The sequence below is a fragment of the Colletotrichum siamense genome (genome assembly GCF_013390195.1).
Source record: "Colletotrichum siamense strain Cg363 chromosome Unknown KSG_Cg363_contig08, whole genome shotgun sequence".
Taxonomy (NCBI): Eukaryota; Fungi; Ascomycota; class Sordariomycetes; order Glomerellales; family Glomerellaceae; genus Colletotrichum; species Colletotrichum siamense.
Genome location: NW_023501021.1, coordinates 1,052,045 through 1,070,197, shown reverse-complemented (window position 1 = coordinate 1,070,197; position 18,153 = coordinate 1,052,045). Strand labels below are relative to the sequence as shown.

At 55.6% G+C, this 18,153-nt stretch overlaps 4 protein-coding genes across 4 annotated transcripts; 3 read left to right on the top strand and 1 right to left on the bottom strand.

Annotated features, from left to right (window-relative positions):
• Positions 1-800: 800 nt before the first annotated feature.
• Positions 801-2,534, top strand: GULLO5 (L-gulonolactone oxidase 5; the record flags this gene model as incomplete). Its single annotated transcript, XM_036643757.1, has 5 exons — positions 801-1,441; positions 1,495-1,567; positions 1,620-2,226; positions 2,282-2,388; positions 2,445-2,534. The coding sequence occupies 5 exons, from the start codon at positions 801-803 to the stop codon at positions 2,532-2,534; spliced, it is 1,518 nt and encodes a 505-aa protein (XP_036491050.1).
• A 3,200-nt stretch (positions 2,535-5,734) lies between these two features.
• Positions 5,735-7,492, bottom strand: radP (Cytochrome P450 monooxygenase radP; the record flags this gene model as incomplete). Its single annotated transcript, XM_036643756.1, has 5 exons — positions 5,735-5,894; positions 5,983-6,155; positions 6,209-7,113; positions 7,190-7,385; positions 7,436-7,492. 5 exons carry the CDS (start codon positions 7,490-7,492, stop codon positions 5,735-5,737), a joined length of 1,491 nt encoding a protein of 496 aa, XP_036490869.1.
• A 1,338-nt stretch (positions 7,493-8,830) lies between these two features.
• Positions 8,831-9,816, top strand: CGCS363_v011906 (putative oxidoreductase; the record flags this gene model as incomplete). The annotated part of the gene is made up of 4 exons (XM_036643755.1): positions 8,831-9,061; positions 9,121-9,505; positions 9,585-9,680; positions 9,749-9,816. 4 exons carry the CDS (start codon positions 8,831-8,833, stop codon positions 9,814-9,816), a joined length of 780 nt encoding a protein of 259 aa, XP_036490684.1.
• A 6,085-nt stretch (positions 9,817-15,901) lies between these two features.
• Positions 15,902-17,389, top strand: PAL1 (the record flags this gene model as incomplete). Its single annotated transcript, XM_036643754.1, has 3 exons — positions 15,902-15,955; positions 16,062-16,506; positions 16,554-17,389. The coding sequence occupies 3 exons, from the start codon at positions 15,902-15,904 to the stop codon at positions 17,387-17,389; spliced, it is 1,335 nt and encodes a 444-aa protein (XP_036490867.1).
• Between the last annotated feature and the right edge of the window lie 764 nt (positions 17,390-18,153).

Here is an 18,153-nt window from a genome sequence, read left to right as displayed (position 1 = left end):
CCGTCCCCCTGTCCATCGTTTGCGGACCTTGCGCTAGTTGAGAGCTCCGTTGATTGTTTAAAAGCCAACTTCAACACCACCACCATCAAAGATTTTATGGCACTGGGGCTATGAAGACTTCCTCGAAATATCGCACGCTGCTCTGCGTGGTCGCGATAACCACGCTTCCCTCGCGACATACGCACACATTTCATCAGTCCGTGGATCCAAACAGGAAACTAGACAGAAATAAGGATCTTCCCTTCCCTTTCCCCCTCTCCCCTCTCCCCAACCCCGCGTTTGGCCCGCTGCCACCGCACCGTTACATCGCCCATCGGCTCCAATGTCTCTGTCAGGCTGCCTGGTCCGTCTTGGCTCGCAGATGATGGTGGTCTGCTGCCCTCTCTCTCCGTAGGTGAAAAAGCTTTGAGAGTGTACCCGAGGGGGACCATCTTTGCTTTTATGGGTGACTTACATCTCCCAATGTTACGTGATGTTCCTGTCCTGGATGCTGTGTGACGTTATGCGAATGCTTGTTCCTGGTTTGTGAGGGGATTTGTCATTGTTGAGAGGTGATGAAGAGCCGGCATCACATGAAAACCTTTTTGTGTTCTTGGTTCCGCGGTTGATGGAGAGGGGATTGTGGTATCGCGTGGTTTACCATGCGGTCGTATTTACGAGATGGGGGAGCGGAGAGGAAGTGGTATAAGTGAACTCCAGTTCATCCCAAATTCCAACCCATCCGTTCCTCTCCTGCCAAGGAGATCTCAAACTCCTTCCTTGATCTCTCCACCCTCTTCCTTCCCCCCTTTACCGCAAGAATGAAAACCCTCCCCTTCCTCGCGGCAGCAGCCGCGCTCCCCCTCGCCCTCGCAGCCCCTTACAACACCTTCGACGGCCCGGGCTTCCCGGCCTGCAACGACGTCGCGGCCGTCCACAACGCCACCTCCGTCGCCGAGATCCAGTCCCTCGTCCAGGACGCCGTCGCCGCGGGCCAGAAGGTGCGCGCCTCGGGCAAGGGCCACATGTGGTACGACACCATGTGCTCCGACGACGCGAACACGGTGATCATCCGCACGGAGGAGGTCAACGGCATCTCGGACTTTGATCTGGAGGGCGGCACCGTGGTGATCGAGGCGGGCGTCACGTTCCTGCAGCTGGCCGAGTACCTGCACGCGCGCGGCGCGTCGGCGGGGTACACGCTCGTGAACTGGAACATCACGCTGGCGGGGTGCGTGGCGATGGGCGCGCACCGGTCGAGCATTCGGGAAGATTCGATGGTGGCGGCGGGCGTGCTGGAGCTGGATATCGTGGACGGGAACGGGGAGATGAGGCATGTGGTCAAGGATGAGGGGAGCGACGAGTGGCTTGCGGCGTCGACTAGTTTGGGGCTATTGGGGGTTATTGTGAGGATGAAGTTTAGGATTTATCCTGACTTTAAGGTCTATGCTGACCAGAAGACGTGAGTTTTGCCTTTACTCTTTGGTTGGAGATGATGGGTCTGACTGGATGCAGTCTAGAAGAGGATGAGGTCCTTGATGGCGATATCTACGGCATGATCTCTCCCTACGCAACCGCAAACTTCTGGGTAAGTTAAACACACAAACACACCAGGCTTCCCACCAGCTGACCCCATCCAGTGGTGGCCCTACAAGCGCAAGTTCCACTGGCGCTACTACGACGTCGTGCCCACCAACATCTCGGAGCAGCAGGGCTTCCAAAACACCTTCTCCGTCACGGACCTCGAGGGCAACACGGCCAAGACGCTCCTCGACAGCGGGCGCTACCTGCCGACGTCCAACATGCTCGCGGAGGAGATCTTCTTCGGCCTGTGGTCCAAGCCCAACTTCCGCGAGAAGACGACCAACACGGCCATCGACACGTGGCCCGTCTACGGGTGGAACTACGACGTGCTCATCGGCGGGCTGTACCCGGACCAGCGGCCCTTGTGGGAGGTCGGCGTGCAGGGGTACACGATGGAGCTGGCGTTCCCGATCACGCAGGCGAACGCGATGCTGCGGCGCGTGCGGCAGCTGTTTGACGACGAGCTGAAGAAGCTTGTCGTGATGACGTCGACGTACCGCAGTGGGATTAACATCAAGTTCGGGCGGCCGTTTGAGGGGTTTTTGAGCCAGGTGGCGACGAACACGAATGATGGGGCGGATTGGAGTAAGGGGGCTATTATGTTTGACTTCCCGACGTTTAGGCCTACTGTGGGTGACCACAGCCGGTTTAATGAGCCTTTCTGTGAGTTACTGTCTTGTTTTGGTTGTGGAGAGGATGGGGTGCTGACTGCGGACAGATCATAATCTTGCCAAGGTCCTTATTGACGAGTTCCCGTGCCGCCCGCACTGGACTAAGAACACGCGGGAGATCTTTGCAAACGCGACGAAGAACCTGGATCCTGACGTAAGTCTTGCCTGTTGTGTTATCAGTGGGGGAATAGCAGCTGACTTCGGTGATAGCACATTGCTCGCTTCAAGGCTGTTAGGGAGCAGTTTGATCCTAATGGGGTCTTCAAGAGCGTCGTTGGTGAGGCTATTGGTGTCTACTAGTTGATGAGACAGCAGTAGTTGAAGGTGCTTTTCTCTTCGATGGACATACTTTAAGAGACCGATTGTTTTGGCCGTACCATGGCGACTGTATTTTCTGTGGCTCTGCTGTGTGCCATCGTCGTGGTTGTGGCCGGGAGCTATTTAATTTACTACACCAACGGATTTAGTCGTCTCAACAGTCGCGCTCATTTCTGACCTAATTACCCATGTGTTGTGTGGTACAAACTCATTGTGAATCTGTGGGCGGCGCGAGGATCCGGCAAAAGGAATGGGGGTTAGTGTCTTCGTCATCCCTTCTCAGCCCTTCTGTTGGAGTATTCCAGCAGTTTCGCCTACATATGATGCCTTGGTGATTGATGAGGCCACACATCATGACCTATGAGTACAGTGGGCATTGACGCCTTCGACACTTTGGAAATTTTCCTCTGGATATCTTTGCACTACATCGGTGAAAAGGAGGCATTTTTCCGAGTTCTGGATCTCAACCCCGATGTGGGGGTGGCCTAAGGTCTATATTGGGAAGCTAACTGTGATTTTCGCCGTTGTTTCGATTCCTTGGGCCCATGATGCATTGAACCTAACTGGAATAGTTGTACACGTGGCTGAGGCTGATCGGTTTGGTACAGAGACATGCGGACCTCTGCTTCGAGACGGACACAGCGTGGACACTGCAGCAAACCGCTTTATATTTTCAATAGAGAGAGAAAGAGAATGGGATGGAGATGAGGACGTGCCAGATTGACTTTCGGAAACACTCCTCTGAGGGCTCTGGGTTTCTCGCAATAGCTGGCTTCGCTCTCGACATAATGCGTCTTGTACATGTTAGATCATACAAAAGAGACCTTTGTTCCCTTGGTTAAGGACCTCCAAAGCAAGTGACGAGGGATGCCTTGTCCTTACAAGTGCATAGTGTGACTATCTCATTACCCACAGCTCTTACTTCACGTCGGTTCTGCAGTTGCTTAGTATCGAGTACGAAACCCACGCGGGAGTCTTGGTGTCGTCTCTCGTCAGGTTCCTCCAAGAACTTCCACATATCAGATTGAAATACGCAAAGTACCAAGTTTCAGGCTTCCCATTAGTCAAAAAGGGGGGTTCGTAGAAGCTGGAGGAGATATCCCGTTATCTGACCGGAAGCAAATAACGGCCCAACAGACAAATTGGCTTTCCCTTTGGACTTCAATGGGCAGATATTCTTTTTGACCGGCATATAAGCTTAAAAGTACTTAAAACCGTGTGATGAGTACCCAGGTAAGATACAAACCCAGCAAATGGGTGGGGGTTACTATGGTGTCGCACAGGCAAATTCGTAGAAGCGCTGTCGCTGTCTCACCGCAATGACACGCTGCTCCCCGATCACCATGTGTATTTTCAGAGCTTCTTGACTACTCGCTATTGCTCGTCGCTTCCATAGGAGTATTCTTACCACAATTTGAAATACCCCATTTCTTCGCAGCTGGCATCTTACGCTGGCGTCGTGGACATTTTTGACTGATACGAGCATCCTTCTCCAGTCCTAGACGAAGGAAGCAAAGGAAGAGAATATGCTTCGTTCTTCAACGATTGTGATAGCGGAGAGAGCTTTGTCGCAGACACGGGGTCTTTAAGTAGATATAAATTATCACATACGCCACAGCCAGCGGTGGGACAACTGCCTCAGAGCAACTCTAAGGCACCTCGTGAGTCATCTCGTGCCGCCTCGGACAGAAGACGTCCCCCACGCACTCATTGAATACTGCAAACGCTTCTTGAATCCAGATATGAAGACATACATGAGTGTCAGTTCATCACTCTACAGCATGAATGCGCCAACTGGACGTCGGTACCATGGTCAGACCCTGCAGCTCGTGGCTCCAAATTCTCGCGACGACGTTTGCAAACGCTGCCAGAGACCAAGTCCTTCATTCCAATGGTCATCACCGCCTTGGTGGTTCTCTCATGTTTTCAATGTATTCAAAAGCAGACGTGGAAAGCAATGAGTGAGAAGAGAAAAGCAACCATGTCACCTTCTGCGAGAGACAGCTGTCGCGAGGGCACCTGAGATCGCGATGCAGCTTTTCTGATAGCACATTCTATTCAAACACGTTATCATAGCCAATTCTGCTCGGGAAACTCGCAAACATGCATGTTTCCGGAAAGCTGGGAGGAATTTATACAGTAGGTCTCACCCCAAGACCACGTATCCCTGGGCAGATACTCAGAGCTTGAAGGCATGTTTACCTATTGCCCAATATCCCTCACGATGAGTGATGACCAGCGCTTGGGTAGGTACTCAAGAAAAGGCACTGGCTGGTCCCATCTTGTAAAGCAATTCGATAGGGGTTCCACAGCTGCTGAAAAGCTTTCTTTCGGCCTTTTAGGCACTGTTGCTCGACCGAATGTAGTCCTGATCGTGAAAGAGCAGGCGAGTGGCTTCTCACTACACAATGATGATAACTTGGTCATCCTCGCTATCTCTGCGTACCTTTTGATGAGTGTTAACCCTCTACCACTCAAGTACAGATGCTATTCATCGCCTGATCCTGCGGCAAACATGGAGGGCATCTTTCCACACTTTCGTCCGAAGGTCACCACCGGCCTCCCACACGAACGCGTTCATCCGAAGTCGCAACCTGCACGAACCCAAAAATGCACCAATCAGATACCGAGGAACCCCGTCATCGAACACTTCCGCGTGTGCATCCGTAAGGGCGACGAGTGTGAAACTGCGCCAAAGCCATTGGTGCGTTCCATCACAGGCCGGACGCCGGTTCATGGCCAGCCAGTCGCGCCAATGTCTGACACCAGTCAAGAGAAGGCCGCCAGTTTCGAGAACGTATTTGTCATTTCTGTTGATGGATGTTTCTGGGTCATGTGCATGGTGTAATCACGTATTGTGTGAGTGAGGCTCGCTCGGCTTGGAAAGCTTGGGAGCGGATGCCATATCAGGCGACGACGATGAGGGCAAAATACCTGGAGGCGTGACGCTGGTGTAGAGGAGTGCTTATTTAGTTAAAGTGTAGGCTGAGAAAAAGTTCTTCTCTATGGGTAGAATCCTGTTGTCCCTGTCGTCTCTATCCGTAGACAGCTCTCCTCATGCATAGTATCAACGGTGTCATAATCCAAGAGAATTGTTCATGATTCATAAGCCTATCCAATCCAGGGACCCAGCCTCTAACTCCAACATTCTTCCGCCGTGCCTAAGTTTCTGAAGTCTGTCTTTAGTCTCTCTTAACAGGGATCAACTTCACCATCAAAGGTCCCTTCTCCCACGTCAGGTAACTCTTCTGATCAACCCAGTTCTCCATGCCAGGGCACAGCTCCAGATCGTAGTGCCAGAGCGTCTTGGCCAGCATCAGACGAAGCTCAAGCCAAGCAAGACTTTTGAACACGCGCGTCAGCCCGTCGAACTACTCCAACTGCAGGGATACAAGGGCGTGTATGTAAGGAGAGGGTAATTGCAACTCACTTCTTTCCCAAACAGTTCCTCGGCCCATACGAGAACGGCTCGTGGACCTCCCTCTTGTCGTCCCTCCACTCCGGGTCTTCGGGGTGGATCCAGCGCTCCGGGAGGAACTCGGTCGGCCGCGCCCAGTTGTCCGGGTGGCTGAAGGCGACGTACGGGTTGACCGAGACCCAAGTCTGCTCACACACGTTAGCCCAGCACCTTACACAACGGAGTTTCAACAACGTACACCGCCCGGGATGAACTCCCCGCAAATCTCCGCCCCGCCCTCCGGCACGATCCGCGGCATCCCTGACCCGCCCGGGTTATAGATCCGCAACCCCTCCATCAATACCCCGTTCAAATACTCCAGCTGCACCAGCCTATCCGTGTTGATATCCTCCGTCCTTGCGAACGCGCCGCGGATCTCCGCCGTCAGGCGCGCGTGCACCGCCGGGTTGCGCAGCAGGTAATACGCCACGCCCGACAACACCGTCGCCGTCGTCTCCGTCCCGGCAACCATGAACATGGCCGCGTTCGCATGCATCTCCCGCTCGCTCAGCCCCTTCTCGTCGCCCTGGTGCTTCACCACAAAACTCCAGATGTCGGGCTTGGGATGGTCCTTCTGCGCCAGCCGGCGGTCGACCAGCGCGCCCGCGAAGTCCATGTGGTCCTGCGCGGCGCGCTTCATCGGCGCGGCCAGCACGCGCTCGCACAGCGGGCCCAGCACGGGAAACTCGAGCAGCACGACGCCGTAGATGACGTACTTGAGCCCCGAGAAGAGGCCGTGCACCCACGGGTGGTAGTCGCCGCGCTCGAGGAGCAGCAGCGGCTCGCCGAAGGTGAGGTCGGCCATGACGTCGAAGGTGCAGAAGTTGAAGAGGTCGACGATGTTGACGGCGCGCGCGTCGTTGCGGCTGGCGAGCGCGCCCATGGTGTCCACCATCTGGTCGGCGTACTTGACTAGCAGCGGCTCCTGCGCCTTGAGGGCGGTGTTGCTGAAAGCGTGGCTGAAGATGCGGCGCATGCGGGTGTGGTCCTCGGGGAGGGTGGTGACGAGGCTGTCGCGGCCGAAGGCGTCGCCGCCGAAGAAGCGCATGTCTTTGTACATTTCGGACTTGAGCGGGCGGCCTAGGATGTCTTTCCATGCTTGCGCTGTGTTTGTGCGTGGGTGTGTTAGCTTTTGATGGTGCTGATTTGGAAGGGAACGGGGTTTTGAGGGTTGGTTTACATTGGATGTAGGAGAGCTCGTTGGGCGCTACGCGGACGGTGCCTTGATACGTCTCGTGGATCTCTCGCGCCTTCTTTGCGTACAGGCCGCGGAGCATGTAGATGTTCTTGGGGAGCGGGCTGGCTCGCCAGAGGAGAGGGCCCGGATAGTGGCGCAACGGGTGGAAGAAGACATTGTATATGCCCAGGAGGAAGTACTGCGACGCCGTCAGATTGGGGTTCTTGAATTGTGTAGCTTCACACTCACGTAGATAAAGGTGAATGCGGTTGTGTAGAGAGCAAGACTCCCGTAACTCAAACCCATCTTGGCGGTTGTATTGTCTACCAGCGCGAGCTCTACGACGATGAATGTAAGTCGAAGTTGAGTGAAATTCTCCGAGGGTCAAGGCCAATATCTATCTATCCTAACCACTGACTTACGCCAGGCCGCGCAACGCTGCTGCAGCGGCGTTGCAAGCTTCTCGAAAAAGGGTTCCCCAAAAAAGGCAAACGAATACGAATTCGACGTGTGATGGTTCGTTCGCCCGCCGCCGAACACCACCCATCATCTTTCCAGATTAAGCAACCCCAAACACATGTCAACGCGCAGGGTTCGTGAGGGGGGAACGGATTCGAAACTCTCTGCACGCACACAGAAACCAAACCACGGCATTGGTTTCAAACAAGCAGAGAGCAACAAACCTCACCCAACAGTACTCTACTTCCGTGTCGCCGGCATTGACCGTCTTATGCCCAGCCCCAGCCCACCCACCATCCACGTTGCTGCTGAACGGCGCTTGGCACCCGCGCCGGAAGGTCGGGCGAGCGGGCGGCCAGGCTTCTTTTTTGACAGCTACCTGACCCCATCCACTCGGTCGGATCCCGCGCCGATCAGCTGTAATGTGTGCCTGGCCTTTCTTGAGACGAAGTCATGCAAGTCATCATGCCGAGTTCGAATGCGGTCGGATCCGGGGCACTCGTCCCGGATTGCTGCGCCTCCGGTGTTGACGGATAACCGTCGAAGTGAAGTTGCAGCACTCGCCTCCGGTGGTTAGTCAGTCCATCATCACATGCGGACAAAATTCTCCTGAGAGAGTCAGTCGCGTACTGTACATGATGGTCTCGCATGAAAGGTTCAAAACTGCAGAAAAAGCAGAAAGGGCGAGGAAGACGAGGAAAACGAGGGGCTCTCGGTTGAGATGCACTTCGACCCCGATCAATCAACCCATCATCGCATGCGACCCCGTGAGACTCCGTCGAGTGCGATGTGCGATACTCTCGCACAATAGGTTCCATACTGCAGACCAAAAGGCGAGATAGACGAGGAAAGCGAAAGGTTTCTCGGTCGACTAACACGATTCGACCCCGATCAGTCAGCACCTCACGCAAGCTTTATCGATAAGGCGTCATCACAACCCGACCCCTCCCCCGCCGCGCAACGCACGCCAACGGGGGAGCACTCATCCCTACGTCACGACTTGAGAGGAGGCTTTCGTTGTGTCTTACAGCCTCCGTCCCTCACATTCCTCAGTGATCTCCCTAGAGCCCCTCAAATTAAATATCTTAAACGGTGCCGCATTCCAACATCGTTTGAAAAAGTGAACAGAAATAGAACCAGAAAGCTTTTGCCCTGAAGCAGAAAGCAAACCCACCACACGCAACCATGTCTCCGGTCCTGATCGTCGGGGCCACTCGGGGTCTCGGAGCTTCTCTGACCAAGCAATATGCCGCGCAGTCAGGCACGACCGTCTACGGCACGACGCGGTCCAAGGCTGGCCCGGAAAAGGGATTTCCGGAGAGTGTCAAGTGGCTGCCGGAGGTTGACCTGATGAATTCCAAGGTCGGTGACCACTTGGTTAGTTTGCTGGGCGGCTCGAAGCCGTTGTCGGCCGTGGTAGGTCGTCCCTTACATACCGGTGAACCTTTGCTCGATCGGACCATTGACGCCGGCAGATTATCACGGCGGGCTACTTCGTGACCGAAGACCTCAGCGCCGAAAAGGGCCCGAACTGGTCCGAAGAACAACGCATGTACACGACCAGCTCCATAGCACCCGTCTTCATTGTCAATGCCCTGGTGCATGCCGGCTTGCTGCAGAAGGACTCCAAGATTGTGCTCGTGTCGTCAGAGTCTGGGAGCATCACCCTCAGGCACGAGAAAGAAGGCGGCGGCAACTATGCGCACCATGCGAGCAAGGCTGCATTGAACATGGTCGGCAAGTTGCTGAGTCTCGACCTCAAGGAGAAGGGCGTCATCGTCAGCATCGTCCATCCGGGCTTCATGCGGACCGAGATGACCAAAGGCGTCGGCTTTGATAAGTACTGGGATGACGGAGGTGGTAAGTTTTTTTTTTTTTTTTTTTTTTTTCAGGAAATGTCTTCCAACAAACTGTGAATCGCTAATGTTCGGGTGCCCAGCCGTGACGCCCGACAAGGCGGCCGAGAGTCTCATCGCCTGGACGGACAAGCTCGACATTTCCAAGACAGGCGAGTATTGGGCGCCGAGAGGACCGGGTAAGTGCCGACGTCGCGGTTGCACCGTCTGGAGGACAAGACATGTTGACTGATGCGCTCTCCCGAAGGTGACATTGGCACGGCCGAAGTGGTTCTTGGAAAGGGGCTTTCGACGCCGTTGCATCTGCCTTGGTAAAGGCCAGGAAGATTCTAGACGGACGAGGCCGAAGCTCTGGATCTTGTCCGCATGCTCCGGACCAGGTGTTTCCCATCATGTTGAGACAGGCTTCATGGATGTTCGGTCGGGCTGCGCAGAACAAGGCTCTTCGGTTCCGCGGGGGACCCGGCCGTGAAAGCATAGGTGTTCATGATAGCGACCAGCAGGTTTCTTGTGTGATTCGGTACCCAGCAGCCGATGGGTTCGGGCTTAGTGGGCATTAGTGGTTCGACGGCGCCTGAGGCGGTTCATTGCCCATCGCCGCAAATGAGACGAACGACTCGCTTGATTGCATCCCCGCATCAGAGTGGATGGGGGGCACGGCCAGCAAGTTAGCAACCAGTGCTGTGGCCACTCAGGCGCACGCGATGGCACAAAAATAGGGGATATTGATGATGGGGCGCATGGTCTGCGATGGAGACAAGAAAAGAAATGCAACGACTGGAGTCCTCGTCAGGCACAGTCGCGGTGCAATCTGCCAAATTGTGCAAGATCGCGCTTTTGCTGGTTGGCGCGTTGTCTGGCCCATGCACTTCATTACCGATGGATCAACTACCGCAGCTGTAGATATTAATCAAATTCCCCATGATCGTCTTTTATATTGAACAAGCTCCATCGTCAGATTTTGCTCCAATGCTCTTCTTCATAAAAGGCTCGCTTGTGTTTCAGATTGGCGACGTGAGTCCGGGATGACGCTGTTTGCCGGTGCTCCACGAACAACCGCAACGACGGAAGGCGGCTCCCCGATCTCTCAAGCAAGAAGAAGAAAAGGGGGGCTCGGGGCACAGCTGTCAGAATGCGCGCCAGGGCAATAAGGTTGCAAGGGCAGTCCAAGCACAGGACGCGGTGCTTGACGCCACGAGATGGTCCATCGAAGCATTGTTTTTGTATGTTATTGTTGCCAAGTGTTATTGGGTATTTGGCCTGGACTCAATAAGCCGGCGTGTTGCCTGCCAGCGTCTTTTAGGGACCGGTTGCGCGTTGTTCGTTGCACTGCCAAGCCCGTTGGCATGTGAGGAGAGACGGGAGGCTGAGATGGGAGGGCTTGGAGGGCGTCCGCCGTCTCCCTCCCGGGAGGTTGCCAGCTGGCTGCGTGTTGTATCCCAACTTCCCTGTTCGGAGTTCGGCTTGGCAAAGGAAATCGGCAAGTCAACATGCGCGGTTGCTGAGTGAGTCGCGGGTCGATCTTGATCCCGCAGATAACGACATACATACAGCGGATGCGTATCTGTATCTCCCACCGTGGTCGAACAAAGCGGGTCTGTTCTCTGCCCGAATCTCTTAGGTTTGACGCACTGATGATGAAGTGACTGGTTGTTTGCGCTCGGGTGGGAGCTGGGATCGAAAAGACAAAGTGAATTGTCCGATGAAGAGTGACTATTGGACGCCACCGAGATGGCCGGGCCTTGTGGGGGAGCGAACGGCTCGAGATTCCTGGGAGCGTCACGCGTCAGCAGGAAACGACGGGCTCTTTCTTGCGTGAGGTGACAGAAAGAGCTATGCAGACACAGACGTCGGAAGCTGCAGCTAGTCTGCGGTATCCGTACACAATAGCGGTAAGAACAGGGCTGGCTGTTGTTGGTGCAGTCGAGGCAAACCGAGGCTGGCGTGAAATTGAAGGCATTGGGTCATTTGGAGCAGTTGGAGGAGGTGCATCGGCTGGTCTGACGTCCACGGTGCTGCACCCCATGCTTCCTTAGCGTAAGGTGGACGACCAGGGGGCCTACACGAGGTTGCGTCCAGCAAAGTCGAGAAGGCGGGCGGCGAACCAGGTCCCTGTGTGACTCTGTGATTTTCGTCATGTCCAGATGTGAGGTAAGGGAACATGGACCGGGGCGGACAAACAGCTCCATCCTTCATCTTGATCGAGTGCAGCGCAGTGCAGCCGTGGTATCACCAGCTCAACGACCCGATTGAAGACGGACGGGTTGTTCGGGACGAGATTGTGTTGTTACGTATGTGTGCCATTTCATCAAAGAAAAGAAAAGAGGGAAAAGCTGGGTCTGGGTGGAGGAGAGCCGCGCAGACGTGGGCAGGGCAGGTACCGAGAGCACCGAGTGGTCTTTGCTGGTGGTGTTTTTTCGTCCAAGAAACGACTCTGTAAGACCTGGCGACGTCAGGTACATGCCACAAGTTCACCCTCTGACACCGAGCCAAGTCCAGGTAGCGTGGCCCAAAGAAGGGCCGGTCGGTAGTAGCCGGCTGTGCATATGGCACTGCTCTCTATCCGTACCGCAGTACTATTCGTGGGAGCATTTGTTCTGGGTGGGCGTGCAGGCGGATATGGATGTGGTGCATTGTCGGTCAGATGGCTCCAGCGTCGGCGGCGGGAGTTGCACGTTTGGTGGTGTGTGAGGTGTTCGTCTGGTGTTGCAGGCAGGATCCGTCCGGGCTTGGTCGAGATGAGCAGGTGGTAGTGGCCGTGGTGTTTGATTCTCTGGATCAATTCTGGGTGCATGTCTGGATGAGCAGGCGGTCCTCATTTGTCAATTGTCACCGTCGTCTTATTTTGCGGAACTCCATTCGCAAGCGAAGGTGCAGCAGGCGAGAGAGAGTCTGGGCACGTCGGTCCCCTGTCGTCGTGGCGGGCTGTTGATTTGTTGAATTGCAGTTGCGGTGGTCGGGTTTAGAATAATTAGGATTATTAGGGGTCCTGGGGTGTGTCGTCGGCACGTCTGGTCTGCACCCCGGTCGACCGAGGACCATCACTCCCGCGTTGGTCGTTGCTAGTGTTCCAGGACCCCATTCCGCGATGCCGCTTCGAGAGTAGAGCAGCAGACGTGCAGAACAGCGGTGGATCATCGTTTGTTGAACAAGCTGGGTGAATCCATTTTAAAATCTGAGGAGGGCGCGTGGGAGGAGGGCCAGGCCTTGGAGCTCGAGCCCAATCGTTGTGGTGCAATGTCAGACAGACCCAGACGCGGGACGGAGTCGAGGGTTTAAGCGTTGCGGCGACGAGGGACCTGAGAGGGTTTTCGATGTTGATGATGTTGTTGTTCTCCAAGAAACGCCCGGGCATGAAGCCGAACGCCGGTAGGCAAGGCAGGACAGGTGAGGCAAGTAAACCAAGGTTAGGTACTCGAGAGAAGAAAACAAAAGTGGTAGGAGGCGGAAGTACCGTTTCTGTCAAAGACAAAGGAAAGCAGTGACAGACCATGCCGTGCCCGCTCACCCACCGCCCACCGTCCAGCGCCCACGATGCAGCCACAAACCCGGGCTGAGGGGAGGAGGGCGTGAGGGTCATAGGGTGAGGTGAGGGGAGAGAAGTCCAGTCTGATGAGTGGAAGGAAGGTGATCGGGGCGGGTGGAATGCGCGGGGATCGGAAGTGAGGAAGGTGCAGTAGAAGTCGTCCTTTCCATCCATTGCTTCTTTCCTTCCTTCCCTTACCCTCACCCTCACCACACTGGAGACTGGACCTCTTTGGAAGGACCGGGCCTGGGCTGCACTTGCCTCTGCACTTGCATCCGTATTTCAGCCGCTGTCCTGAATAAACTAACCTAATTCTAATAAATCATTGCTCTTGCCTGTTTCTGCTTCCCCGCTTAAACCTCACTTGCCGTACCTGACCTACCTTACCATACCATACCTTACCTTCCTTACCTTACTCTCAGCTCTGCTCTACTCAGCTCTGCTGTTTGTTTGCTCTGTCCCTCATTTACCCTTTCCTCTTCTTCCTTCCTCAACTCTTGCCTCGTTGGCTCTTTCCTGCCTCGCAAGATTCCTGTCCTGTACCCTCCATCACCTCAAGGTACCCCAAGCTTTTCCTTCCACCGCCTGTCTCTTGTTACTTCGCAACAACAACTACTCGCACCAGGGACACGCGAGTTCCTACCTTGCCTTGCTCTCCCCGCCCCGGCTCGAAACTTCACTTCTTTCGTTTCTCGCCTGCCGCCGCGACGCCACTCTTTCGCTCACTCGCGAATCTTCTCTCGCCATCTTCAACCTCTGCCGCAATCCTCCTCCACGCCGCATCAAATACCCCGTTCCAGCATACCGACGCCCGCATTCCCTCGAGAAGCGAATCGGCAATAGCGACACCGATATACATCCACACAACCACACAGCCAAACAAACACCATTTTCCACTCTATTACCGAACAGGAACCACGCAGCAGAAACATTACCGCATCGTAGCCGACAACGCGCATTTACCCCGGCGGCTTCCCTCGCAGCTTCAAGAAGGGTCGAGATAAAAAAAAAGACAACCGGCTCCAACGGGCCACCTCCGAGACGAGACGCAAGCCCATCCCAGTCAACCGCACCGAGACAGAGTTGGCAGCACGGCCGCCTTGTCTTCTCACGACGCAACCCCGTTGGGTCCTTCGTCCGACTTGAACTGACCGCAGGCACCAAGAAGTTGGGTCGATCCGGGTCCGTGTTGCAGGCGCACCGAGCAGGTCACCGTCACACACGCACACAGCGACCGTCAGTCGACGGCACGGCAGCGCAGCATACAAACACAGGCACGCGAAATCTGCGCTTGGCAGTCTTCTGTGAGATCTGGATTTTTCGATCGCCCGCCTCCCCAGCGTGGATCGCCAGCATATTAAGCCGCCCGATTCGCTCCACGAAAAAGACGTGTTACAGCGTCCCGGATAAGGAAAACAGAAAAAGCAAGCAAGAGGGACGAGAAAAAGAAGGTGAGCTTGCACTTCCTTTTCTGGCCCACCGGCATGGCACCTCGTGGTGTGGTTGCCAGTTCACCCATTCAGGCGTCACCCATCCTTCGCGATCCCCCCAAAAAATAAACCCCCAATTCCGCCCCAAGCAGCCAAACCCCTTCAACCTCGCTCGTGGATGGATCCCCAGATCCACCGCCCTACCACCCAAATTCCTAGCTAATCCAGTCGCTAACCAGCATACCAGCAATCTCCCCCTGAATCCGATAATCCATCCGATAATCCATCAGCCCCCCTCCGAACCAAAGGGGCCCTGAATAAACCATCCATCCATCCATCCATCCACCGTCCAGAATCAGCACGCCGGCATCAGTTGCATTACACCACATACGATATTCAATTGTTATTGGGCTCTTCGACGTTACCTTCGGTCGTCACCGCGCACCCCTTTTTTCATCCTTCTTTTCTTCTTTCCTTTTCGGATTGTTCCCCCTTCCAAGCGGTAGCTCGCTCCGAAGGCCCACGCCTTGATCCCCAACTGCCCAGGTCGACCTTCTCCGGGTCCCGACTCCCGCGACCGCACCACCCGCACTCTGGCCTGCAGCTTGCTTGCACACCTGCCGAGGAACCGTCGAGTGGCCCCCAAAAATCCCGTTGTTTGGCGTCCCTGCAGAGGCATGACGCTAGGAGCGGGCATTTAGGCCAACGAAAACCAAGCTTGCTAGCAACGACTCTCGTGCTCTCTCGGCCAGCTCCCCTTTTTTTACCCGCGAAAAAAGGCCGATCCCTTGAGTTCAATACTACGCCGCCTGTCCATCCTCATTATCTATCCCTCCCGTCAAAAAGCACGGGTGCCACACCTCACAACCGCCAAAATGTCAACGGCACAATCAGCACAGCCAGGTAAGCCAAGCATCAAGCACTGATATGCGCCTGGCACCGCTCCCACCCACCACAACCCCTTTCTTCCCTGTCTGCCACCATCTTCCCAGGTTTTTTCCCCCTTTGACTTTTGCCCTGTCCAACGGGAGGAGAGCCGCCCTTTTTACGGCCTGCACTGCCGCCCAAGCAAACGCAAGCACCACGCCCGCTCCACCCAATCGTCGAACCTGCTGTGTCATGTAGACGGCCCTCTTGTTTCATATCCCATCCCCCTCGCCGTCATTCGCATGCACGGTGCCGTCTCTCTCCTGTCTATTACTGACTTTACTTCCTTGGAATAGGTCACCAACCTAGCAGGTCGGCCGGCTTAACACTCAATCTCTCCTCCAACAACCCCTTTCGCAACCGCGCCGCCTCCCCACTCCTCTCCGGCGGTACCTATAGCAATACCACCTCGCCCGCTTCGCCTTTTGACGACCCTCCTCCTCGCCCAGTCTCGCGCAATCCATTCCTCGATCCATCATATTCGTCTAGTCAACCAAACTTGATCGGAGCAGGCACAATGGCACCAACGCTGGACCCAAAGGCGTCCTCGCCGACCGCTGAGGAGCTTTTCGTAAGTGCCCAACCTGCACGACTCGGGCACTGTTCAATCTGAACACGCTTTTACCGGTCGCTGCGATTGCGACCGTCGCAGAGTTGACTGACAACCTTCATCACAGGACGGCCTTAACATCGACGATAAAAAGTCTTCACGCCCCGAAGGGAGCAGACCTCCCGCAAACCGCCCGCCTGGCCCTCCTGGCCCCGGTCGCCGTGGTCCCCCGCCTCCCGGCCACCGCCCCTCGAGATCCCAAGAGGAGGCGATGAGACAGCGCAGAATGCAAGGCAACGGCAGCGTTAGCGGCGGCCCGCCCCGACCTTCTGGGCCTCCAGGCTCCCCGCAGCGACGACCTCAGGAGCGTCGCCCTCGCCGGAACTCGGATTCTTCGCTCCTGATTGACATCGAAAAGCCGCTTACCGACGAGGAGAAGAAGGCCAAGGAGGCCAGACGTCGTGAGAGGGAGCGCCGCGCTCGCGAAGGAAAGGAGAAGGACCCCAAGAAGCCCAGCCGCCGGATTGATGTGATTGATCAATTGGACGCCACTAGCATCTATGGCACCGGATGTAGGTCAGAACCTCTTGGATCCATGTCTCGATACTAACGACTTCAGTGTTCCACCACGATGGCCCATTCGACGCCGCAAACCCCCACCGCAACCGAAAGGGCAGCCGCCGCGCCCCGATGCAGGCTTTCGCCAAGGACTCGCTGAACATGTCTTTGGGCGGAGCCGGACCCCTCAACAAGCGTCCCGACCACGCCACTTTCATGGGTAACAATGACGGCGACGCGTCTGCTGACTTTGCGTCCGCTGGAGCCAGAGATCCCTACCAACAGCACAAGAACGAGCCGGCCGTGTTCGATCCTCGAGCCCGCAGCTCTATCCTCCACGGCGAGGAGAGCATGGGTCTCGGTACCTCGACCTTCCTCGAGGGAACCCCCGCCGCACGCACTGCGATCCAGCGCACCCAGCAAGAGCAGGCTCAGCAGAGCCAGGCCGACGGCTTGAAGCGCAACAAGTCCATCGCTCAGCGTATCCGTGGCATGAAGAGGGAGCCTCGCGAGTACGGACCTGCTGGCCGCATGACGAATCCAGAGGGTGCTTACCACTCTCGTAGGTCTCCTGACAGTGCTGGGCCCTCCACCAGCATCTCGTACACGAGCGAGCGAAACCCGTTCTTCTCCGAGTATGGCAAGGAGCCTGAGAGCATCTCAGTCAAGCGTACCGACAACGGCGCCAAGTCACCCGGAACCCCTCCGCCGGTCCCCCGCAGAGGCTCTGCCAATGCCCTCGAGCGTCGCAACACTACTGACGTCAAGTCGCCCACCGAGGAGGCCCCCGGCAAGTCGTCCGGAGGTTTCCTGTCCCGAGTCAAGAGTCTGAAGGGAGGACGCAGACGCCAGGCCTCTGATGCCATGGCTCCTCCGGCCCCTGGAACTGCTGCCTAGTGGAGACGCAGGCCTTAGGAAGCTGAGAAGAACAAAGCGTCTAAACGTCAAGGCGATGACGCGCAAAAGCAAGAGCGTGTAGCCCACATTTATCTTTCAGACAAGCAGTCAGTCGCGCTTGGGTCGAATAAAACCAGAAGAGCCACGATTCCCTTCTGAACAAAAGACGACACAGCAGCATTTCACACTAAACCGGATAATGAGCTCGATCACAACGGTATCTGTGCAGCAATCACTTTGGAACCCGCAGGAGTGAAGAGTAGTGGTTGGGTGGGATCTCGAATTGGTTTGGGTGGATATTGGAGAAAGCCATCGGGACGAGAACTACGAAGGCCAGGGCGGACAGGTTGCACCAATGCAGTGCACCTTTTTTCAGGAGCTGCCTGGCGTATTGTGATACCTTTCGTGGATAATCATATTTCTTTAAGGGGGAATAGGTCCCCCGTCTTTCCGCCTCTTTTGCTACAAGTATTCTGGGCCCAGGAGAGGCATATTACACAAGAGGATAGCATAGAGCAGGCAGCCAACAGTCCGTCGGCAGATTGTTATGAATTAGCCTTTATTGAAAAAATTGAGACTATTTGGCCTCGGATTGTGTTCATCCCTACAGCAGTATCTGAGTGAGTGTGATGATATTTTTGGAACGAGGGATCAGCCCATTGATACGGAAGGCTAATGTGCATGTGCATGACTTGTCATTCATGCAAGGATGCTCTGCAAGGGGCTTTGTTATCTCAGCAAAGGGGAGATGGAGGTGTGCCACG